This window comes from Propithecus coquereli, unplaced genomic scaffold (genome assembly GCF_000956105.1).
Source record: "Propithecus coquereli isolate 6110/MARCELLA unplaced genomic scaffold, Pcoq_1.0 Scaffold158, whole genome shotgun sequence".
In the NCBI taxonomy this organism is placed as follows: domain Eukaryota; kingdom Metazoa; phylum Chordata; class Mammalia; order Primates; family Indriidae; genus Propithecus; species Propithecus coquereli.
The window spans coordinates 4,596,251-4,606,030 of record NW_012140302.1 but is presented as its reverse complement, the minus strand read 5'-3'; the positions used below and the strand labels follow the sequence as shown (position 1 = coordinate 4,606,030).

The 9,780-nt window shown below is 49.9% G+C and overlaps 1 protein-coding gene across 1 annotated transcript in view; it reads left to right on the top strand.

The window, feature by feature from the left end:
• Positions 1-9,780, top strand: part of DAAM2 (dishevelled associated activator of morphogenesis 2) — a 105,231-nt gene that overhangs the window by 61,547 nt on the left and 33,904 nt on the right. Inside the window, exons 3-6 of the mRNA XM_012640892.1 lie at positions 2,867-2,956; positions 5,982-6,056; positions 6,523-6,617; positions 8,670-9,003. Of these exons, the coding sequence (XP_012496346.1) occupies positions 2,867-2,956; positions 5,982-6,056; positions 6,523-6,617; positions 8,670-9,003 (594 nt within the window). The remainder of the gene's footprint in view (positions 1-2,866; positions 2,957-5,981; positions 6,057-6,522; positions 6,618-8,669; positions 9,004-9,780) is intronic.

The window sequence follows — 9,780 nt, the reverse complement described above, 5'->3', positions numbered from 1 at the left end:
CACAGTGAGACTCTGTCTCAAAAAAAAAAAAAAAAAAGAAGAAGCTCTGCCATTTGCACTAGGGCCAGCCCTCCTGACTCTTTGCAGTGCCCACCTAGACCAGCACACCAGTCCTCCTGTGCGGGAAGCCCCTATGTATGAAACTTCATACTCTGACCGCAAAGAGACAGAACAGGAAATAAGCACGACTCCTCTCTTTGGGGGTCTGATGGTGAGAAAAGCCTGCACACCAAAGAGGGTCCCAGGCCAGAGATGCAGGACCTGAACCCTGGCATGAAGCCATAAGCACAAGCTCATCTACAGCTAGCTCTTGCTCACTCATTCCCATGGCCAGCAGTGATCAAGCCAGTAAAGAAGCAATGCCGTGTGCTTTAGAATGTGGCTTCGTGCTTGTATTTGATAATGGATGCCCCTGGTTAAGCCAATGCAGCTCTTGAAATAGCAGGGCCGCTGCAAGATGAGACCAGCGGGTTATGTCAACAAGTTGTCCAGCTTCCTCATCACAGCAGGTTCAGGAACACTCACCGTTTCCTGATTTATACCTTTCCTCAGGATGGGGAGGGGGAACAAAGTGTTTGCCAGTGTAGATAACATTCGGAGCCTGATTGGAGTGAGGGGTGTTTTCTTGAGTAGACTGTGTGAGTTTTGAAGGAAGGACATGATGAGCGGTGTTCCTTTTCTTGGCCCTTTAATTTAACAAATATTTACCGAGCATCTTCAGTAGGGCAGTACCCTTGCAAGGTACTTTTGCGGAATCAAGGGTGAGCCAGACAAGTCTTGCCTGCAAGAACAATAGCATCAGGTACCCATCAAACTAATGAAAAATAGTCCTTGAAGAGACTGCCATGTGCCGCCCCCTGGGGGAGTCGTAGGGAGTTAGTGTGAACCATCAGACGCTGCCCCTGCCTCCAGGAACCTGCAGTCTAACAGGGGAGACTGATCCTGAAGAGCAGTGACAAGTGTGGCGAGTGTGAGGACAGGGAGCATTCGGGGGGTCTTGGGAGTGTCTAGCCGGGAGCTCTACCCTAGACTGGGGAGTCCGCAATGGCCTCCGTGAGCAGTGACATTTCCACTGAGATTGGAGGGCAGTGATGGTTAGATAAGCAGATGGGGGTGCAGGACAATGACAGAGGGTCCCCTGCAGAAGAAACAGCAAATGTGAGGGTCTCGAGTCAGAAAAGAGCCAGGTGCTTTTAGAGGACACCATGAAGACCAGAGTAAGTAAGGATTTTGGATTCGACACTAAGGGCAATGTTAGGCATGGGTTTGGGGTGATCCAATCTACTTTTCTAAAAGACCATGCGGGATTCTCTGTCGAAGAAAGGTTCTAGGCTGTTGTAGCAATCCAGGCTAGGGAGAGTGGTGGCAGTGAGGATGCAGAGAAGTAGGCAGATTCAACAGCTATTTGGGAGGAAAGAAAGTAGGACTTGGCAGGACTGATGAGTAAGTAAGAATCAAAGAACACCCAGGTCTCTGACGTGAGAAGCTGGGTGGATGCTGGGGCCCTGTACAGGACAGGATGTAATGGAGGAGACTCAGGTTTAGGGGGCTGGGGTGATGAATTCGATTTGCATATTCTCTATGCGTCAGTTTCCTCATATGTAAAATGGGTTGTTGTAAGTTTTAAATACACAAATAAACATATGTAGCATATAGTAACACCATATAGGTATGTGAGGTGCCCAGGGGACCTTAGAGTAGAGAGGTTCAGCAGGTGGTTGGGCCCCAGGCTCTGGAGCTCAGGAAATTGGCGGGTAGGGGTACAGGTTTGAGAGCATTTGGGATAATAACTAAATCCTTGGGAATGGGTGAGGAGGCCTCCCCTAGGGAGAAGCATAGAGGGAGGAGAGGAAAGGACACCAAGTTTGGAGGCAGGACAGAGGAGGAGAAGCCATCACAGGAGCCCAGGCAGGAGCAGAAAGTGGAGCAGGAGAGACTGCCCGAGAGCACGGTTGCTGAAGGGACCAGGGCAGAGAGATTCAATAAGGAGGGAGCGGCCAGCAGTCACACACTATCCAGGCTGAGCAGAACTGCCAAGAAATGCCCACTGATTTAGAGGTAGAGACCACCGGCTGGAAAAGACAAGTGTATACCTAACCACAATACAAGATCACATGTGACTGCTCAGAAACTTCTCAGTTGTGCTCCTTGGAAAGTGTGGACTAGCTGGTGGAGCCCACGCCTCGTGTGTGCTCCGCCTGGTCTTGGTGGTCCTGTGGGTGGAGGGGCTGCCTCTGACAGACACTACCTGTGTGGGGCGGGGGGCGACCTGTGTTTTCGCGGGGCACCCCTCCTCCTCTGCTCAGCACCTGTGCTCACTAGCTCTCCCCAGCCTGTACCAGGACTCGGGCCTAGGTTGGGGCAGCCAGAGAATTTCTGGGGGAGAGATTCCAGGGGCAGGTAGACTTGAAGGATGGGGCAAGGATCTGAGAGGGAGGCAGAACTAGGTCTGTAGATGACTCGGTCTTTGTCAGGCTTTGACTTGTGGTGTTGACAAGCCGAGGAAGGAGAGAAGGAGGACAAGAAACCCTTGGCAGAGGAATAGGGGCTAGCAAAGCAGTGAGGGCGATGGGCAGGGAACAGGGCAACCTGGAGCAGGAGGGTGGGTTACAGCCTGTCTCTACAGGGTGAGGGGCGGGCAGGAAGAAAGGGGAGCATCGATAGAACGCCCATGGGCTTGGGTTGAGACAAGGGGCTAGGGCTGTGTTTCTAGTAGAGAAAGAACTGCCTTATATCTTTGATGCTCTTTGGGAGGAAGACGGTAGCTGAAGAATAGGTTTGGGGGAATTGTAATTCCCTGTGGGGAAGGACATTCTAATGTCACCCATCCTGGTTTCAGTCATATTTTTTCTTGCCATCTCTGCAGGATGAGTTGGATCTCACTGACAAAAACCGGGAGGCTATGTTCGCCCTGCCCCCAGAGAAGAAATGGCAGATCTACTGCAGCAAGAAGAAGGTGACCTCTCTGGCCTCTCCCCTGCCACATCTCAGGGTCCCCAGCATGGGGCAGCTCGTGCTGCCTTGCTCGCTCATTCATTCAACACGCCAGCATGTTCTAGGCATTGAGGAACAACAGTGAATAAAACAGAAAAAAAAAAAAAAAATCCCATTCCTCCTGGAGCTGAAATAGGGAAATAGGATTCTCTTTTCCAGAAACTCTTTAAGCAGGGCCTGCTGGGCTCCAGGAATGGGGCTGTGTTAGAGAGATGCAAAATGCAGCGTGGACTCCCTTCTTGTGCCTGTCCCCAGGCATGCGGGACATGCAGCCCTGGGCCACACCTGGGAGCAGCTTCGTTGGAATAATTCAGTTTGCAGGGGGTGGGGGTACAGGGCTTTTAGAGTTTTTAGATCTTTGGCCTCTGCCCTGTCCCAGGCTAGGATCACACATCAGTCCTTGTTCTCCCCACCGTTTCCTCCCTCTCCTGTTGTTCATTAAAAGATGTGGTTAGTCTCTTGATTGTGGCCCTCCCTGAAAAGGGGTGTGCTGGGCCCCAGTCAGGGCTTAATTGGATTTTATCTCCTCCCTCTGCTTTGCTGGTGGCTGCGTGTTCTCTTCTCTTCCTCTGTGTCCATCTCAGAGTCTTTCTCGCTCAGCTCCTTTTCCCTGTCTCTCTCCTGCCCCCTTTCTATTTTAGCCTTTCTGTTTCTTTTACTCTGGTTTTTCCTTTCTCGGCCCACCTTTCTCCTCGCCCCTCGCCCTCCTACTTTTCAGACTTGGGTCGCAGCTTGGCCCTTTGCCCTCAGAGGATGGGTATTTGGGGATCAGAGCCTGGTCATTCCTGCACCTGAGACTCAGGCCCTCTCCCTCCTGGCAGGAGGCGGCAGGTCTGGGCCGAGTCTGAGCTGTTTCTCCTTCATGCTCCTGTGAGCGTTCGTAGCTCTTCTCTTACTCTCCCTGGCCAAGACAATCGTCCCGTTCCTGGGGCTCCACACTGAGCCAGACCTTAGAAAATTGGAAGAATAGAATCATACACTATTTCAGAGTTGGAAGGAACCTGAGAAACAATCCAATCTCTTTATTCTTCATTTATTATTCTTTATTTTTGTTCTTTATTCTACAGATGAGGCCAGGAAGGCCTGGAGAGGCAATAAACTCTCCAAAGTCACCCAGCCTGTTTGGCAAGTGGCTACACCATTGCTAGAACTCAGGACCGCTGGGGAGAAAAGTGCTGGAGTCTGAGAACCTGTGACAAGCTGCACAAGCTGCACAACCACAGCCACTGTTTAGTGTACTCAGTGCACATTTATTAAGCACCTGCAGAATGTGACGCTGTGTCTATGAATCTCATTGTGAGAAAAGCAGGTCTTAAAAAAGCACAAGTCACGGAAAGGGAGAAGGAAGGAAGGAAGGGAAGAAGGGAGGAAAGAGAGGGGGGAAAGAAAAAAAGAAGAGAAAAATTTCAGGAGTAATTAATCATATTTCATCATTCTCCATTTTCCAAATTGATTTATTATGGAGTTCCCTTAAGTTGATCTCTTGTACAACTAAAATAAAAGATTTATTAAAATATAAGGGCATCTCTCGCTACCTTCCAAACCAAATTATACATAATTTCCCACACACTTTCATACCCCTCTGCCTTCCCACATGGCACTTTCTCGTCTATAACCCCCTCCCAACCTGTCTTAGCCTTAATAATCTTTCATAACTCAACCCAGTCATTTTGGACCACCCCCGGCCCACCCCCCACAGCCGTCTGTGTTAGATTCCCCGCACCCCGAGGCCCGCTATGGACAGCTCCCCACAGAGCGTTTGTCGCCCTTTCTCTGGCATGCACTGTTACATGGAAGGCAGAGGCCATGACTCTTTACTCAGTACTTTCAGGGCTCAGCATGGCGATTGGCATTTAGTAGATGCTCATTAAATGCATATGGAATAAATAAATGATGAGCCAGCGAGTGTAGGAAAGTATGTTTGCGGATGCAATTGTTTTTGGTGGTGTGATTCCCTCCCCAAGGCAGGAGACAATGTTGGGCCTTCAGTCATGGAGATTTTAACACGTATAGCCATGGGAAATCATAAAGACCAAAACAAGGAAGCCTTCCCACTGGTCTAAAATTTGGATTTTATGAAACACAATAGTGAAGTTTGAGTGGACAGAGCTGAGGGATGCAGGGCCAGCTGGCAGCTGCAGAGAGGTGGTTCTGCAGGGAGGGTGTGGAGGAGGTTAAGTTTTCATGTCAATTTGGAAGCAGGAGATTGGCAGAAAGCAGATGCGGGGCACAGGGACAAGAACGAGCAGGACACGTGCAATGCCCAGAAGCAGATCCATTGGCTGGAGGAGGCTGGATTTGCAATCAACATTAGTGTTTATTTAACTCCTGTCATTCTTGCCCACACTTGGGGAGGAGTTGAGACTTTCCTGGGGGCTGAGCACTGGGCCAAAGGTCCTCACATCCGAGCTCTGCCTTCCAGCTACACACACCCTACAGTCAGGAGAGTTAGGAATTAAATCACAGGCCCAGGAGGGGCTCCCGAGTCTTTGCCAAACCCAGGGCCTTGGGAATTTCTCTCTCTCTTTTTGTAAATTGACTATTTATCGAGCACCTACCATGTGCTAGACACTGCACCCAGTGCTTTATGTCAGTGTCCTTAAAGAAGCCGAGAGAAAGACTAAGTTTTAAAATTTCCAAACAACGCAGATGAATACTTTTGTAAAAGATGAGAATGAGATTATCAGAAAAATAAAATTTAGGAAAAGATGTACAAAACGTAAGCACAAATTTGCACCCATTCCAAGTATATACACTTGCATAGTTTCTGTGCATATCAGTGTTTGGTCCTGAGAGTCAATGTTTGTGACTTGCATTTTACCTGGGAAGAAATGGAAGCCTGGGAGATTCTGCAGCTTCCTCCAAGTTACCCCACATGGGCAGGGCTGGGAAATGAATCCCTCTGCGGTCATAGACTGAAGCTTCAGGATCGCAGGCCAGGGGCCTGTCTTGCTGGTTAGTCCATACCGTCCTCTTTCTCGTTCCAGGAGCAGGAGGACCCGAACAAGCTGGCGACCAGCTGGCCAGACTATTACATTGACCGCATCAACTCCATGGCTGCGGTGAGTGGCCGCTCCTCTCCTGCCCTGCCCCCACCTGGAAAGGCTGTGGAGGAGAGTGACCCCCTCTCCCCACCCCTACTACACACACCCCAAACCACTCAGCTGGGGCCCTGCAGCTTTCCAGTTATTCACGAAGTTTTATCATAATCCACCCCTCCTCTGTCCCACCTTAGAGTCCCCCAACCACTTAAACATTTATAAACCCAGCTGGATATCACACAGGCTTGGGAAATAGCCTGGGCCGATCATTCTCCCCATTTCACAGATGAGAAAAGTGAAGTCTGGGCCCAGAACCTGGGTCTTCTCAGAGTCTGACACTGTAATGGTTTTAGTAAACCATTCTCTGAGGCCTGGCCTTTCCTGAGGCCAGGTGGCCCCTGGGTCACACCTGGGCTGGGAGTGCAGGTGGCTGGGAGACAGGCGGCCCAGAGGGACCTCTGTCCCCTTCTACCTGCGGGCCCCTCAGATGCAGAGTCTGTACGCATTTGATGAGGAGGAGACAGAGATGAGGAACCAAGTCGTGGAAGACCTGAAGACGGCTCTCCGGACGCAGCCCATGAGGTGACCCTTCCCTCTCTTCCTCTCCCCCTGCGGCCCTTCTCCACCCAGCCCCTCCACGGAGAGCTCTGCTGCCATGCCGGTCCGCCTGGCGGCATTCCTGAGAGTCCACTTCAGCTCACCTCACGTCCCAGCTCATCCTTCTCCTATCCCGGGGGTGCTGCAGGGTGTTGGGGAGGAGGGCGGATGGACGTAGCAAAGTGGGTAAACCTCAGGTCCTGAGGAGCTCTCTCTAAAGAGGAAGCGAGGGCAAGTACTTGCTGTTTTTTTTTTTTTTTTTTTTTGAGAGAGAAGATGGACTAGAACAGGAGGGTGGGCAAATAGACAAGGTGGAGAAGAAGGAGCTTGCTGAGACGGAGGAGGGACCAGGGGGCGCGCCCCAGCCAGGAAGGAGGTGGGCGTGGGTTGAGAGACATTCCCGCCACTAGGGGGGGATGTGGCGTCTCTGGATGGGCTCTGCCAGGTAGAATGGGAGCCCTGCGGGCAAGGAAGAGGGCAGGGATGTCGCAGAGCCCCAGAGGGACTCCTCCTCCTCCCCAGACCGCAGCGTGGGGCGTTCAGGGAGGGCCTCCCACACCTAGGGGTCTCCTTGTGTTTGCGCCTGCCTATGGGTGTACTTGAACTGGCTCGTACCAGCTGGTGAAAGCCGACTGTTAAATTTTCAGCAGTTTTGTAAGCTCCTTGTTAAACATAGCTATGATTAAAATTTGAATTATAAAAATTTAAGATTCATATAAATTATATCAAAACAAAGGTAACAAATACTTGAAACTCATCACTCCCTAATTACCTGATTATTTTTCTACATTTTACCATAGCATATGCTTTTGAGTTTACACCCATTGTATGTGCGCGGTGGAAACACCGTAGATAGTGCGTCTCTTCCAACCCCACATTCAAGGACGCCAAACTGAGAGCTAGAAAGTGGCTACACTGGGAGTATTTATACCCTAGAAATGAGCAAACACTATAACGATGCCTTGTTCCTCCCCCAAAGAGCTAGTTGTTAGACATTTGCACACATTATGTGTGCGTGTGCGTGTGTGTGTCTGTGTGTGCGTGCGCACGCACGCGCATGCGCTGTGGATGTCTGGCACCCAGATGAAACCGATAGGCTGCTTCTCAGAAATGATGTCTTAAATAATAAAATAAAATCGAGAAAAAGATAAGATTAAAAATAAACCAATTAAATCAAAATACAGCTACCAAGCAGTAAAAATGAGTGAGATAGCAATAAGTGTGCTTCTTTACACCTTAAATAGCAAGAACTAGCAGCGAGTCTGATGACCGCCATAATTTTGAAGAACCGATGAGTGTGAATGGTATTTCGAGACACCTGCAACAGCTGTGATTTGATATGGAAGCAGCTGTGATTTCTTTGGCAAAGTCACAGTAGTGCCACTGCTACTGTCATTTGTTGCCTACATTTAACTTTGAGAAAAAATGCTAAATTTTAGTTAGAGGTTACCAGAAATAAAAATGTAATTTTCTTTTCCCACCCAGGTCCTTGGACCCTGAATGCTGTCCATAGACCCTTTAGGGAACACAGACTCCAAGCTAAGAACCTGTGAACTAAAGTTTTAATATTTTCTGCTAGTGTTCAGATAACTCTACTATTTTCTTAAGGATCACTTGAAATGTATCTTCCCCAGCCTTGATCCCTCAACTCAGTGACTCTGATGGCCTCCCTGTCTGGAAGTCCTCTTTGTTATCTGACTGTAATTCTCTTAATTCCCATCCTCACAGGAGAGGTGTCTTCAGGTTTAATGGCTGTAATAATTATCAGGATCATCCCCGTCACATACTATTTTAGCTATGCAGCTGCTATCAATGATATGCAAATCGTAGTATTTAAAATGCAAATAAGATGGAGTCTTTTGTGAGGACGATAGGATTTCAGTGTTTCAGATAAACTTTATAAAGGAACCAAGCAGCTGCTATAGGTGGGACAAGGTGCATGGTGGTACAAAGGTAATAGGGTAACTATTTGCGAAATGTGTACGGAATCACATGCAAATACGGTAAACCATATTTGCTAATGGCTCTGGCTGGTAGGTTTGTGACCCGCTTCATCGAGCTGGAGGGCTTGACCTGTCTGCTAAATTTCCTCCGGAGCATGGACCATGCCACCTGCGAGAGCCGCATCCACACCTCCCTCATCGGCTGCATCAAGGCACTGATGAACAACTCCCAGGGGCGGGCGCACGTGCTGGCGCAGCCCGAGGCCATCAGCACCATCGCCCAGAGCCTGCGCACGGAGAACAGCAAGACAAAGGTGGCTGTGCTGGAGATCCTGGGCGCCGTGTGCCTTGTGCCCGGCGGCCACAAGAAGGTGCTGCAGGCCATGCTACACTACCAGGTGTATGCTGCAGAGCGAACACGCTTTCAGGTGAGGGGCCAGGCGGAGGGTGGGTGGCAGCAGAGCAGGTCAGGAGTGTCGCATACTGGAAGTGAGGGCCTGAGGATTCTTTGTAGCTAAATCTGGGGGAGTGGGTGAGAATGTGGGCTGCGTGCCTGTTCCTGGAACGTCACAGGCAGAGAGTGCTGGGACCCGGAGAGCTTACATAAAAACACGTGCGGTGCCTTACGAGTTACGGATTTGGGTGGAAAATGAACTTGTCCTCCTCACTAGACCACACGCATGTTCCAGAGGCCGGAATATTGGCCTGCTTTATTTCTGTGGCTCTACGTCTCTGAGCTCAGGCCTGGCTCACGATAGAGGCTCAGTCAAGAATTGTTGAATTAAGTTCAATTCCTGGGGTCAAGATTTTAGGTCTCGTGCCTGGGCCAGTGCCTAATGTGGGGACACTGGGACCAGCCCTTGGAGCTCAGGCCATGCTATTCCCTTTTCTTTTCCCTTATGGGATGGAAAATAAGTATAAAGTGTCTTAGCACAGTGCCTGGCACCCTTGATCCCTTGACATTACACACTCTGTGGTTTAGCACCAGTATAGGCTATTTGTAATCACACATTTTTGAGCACCTGCTCTGTGCTGAAAGTGGCTTCTGACTCTTTGCTGAAGATGCAAAAGGGATAAAAAGCAGCGTCTGTGCTGTCAAGGAGCTGGGCAGGGAGTACGCCCTATCTGTAAACCAAGCCCCGAGGGCTGAGTGGAGTAAGGTAGTACTGAGACGGAAGTGTGCAAAGGCAAAGGATGCCTCTAGG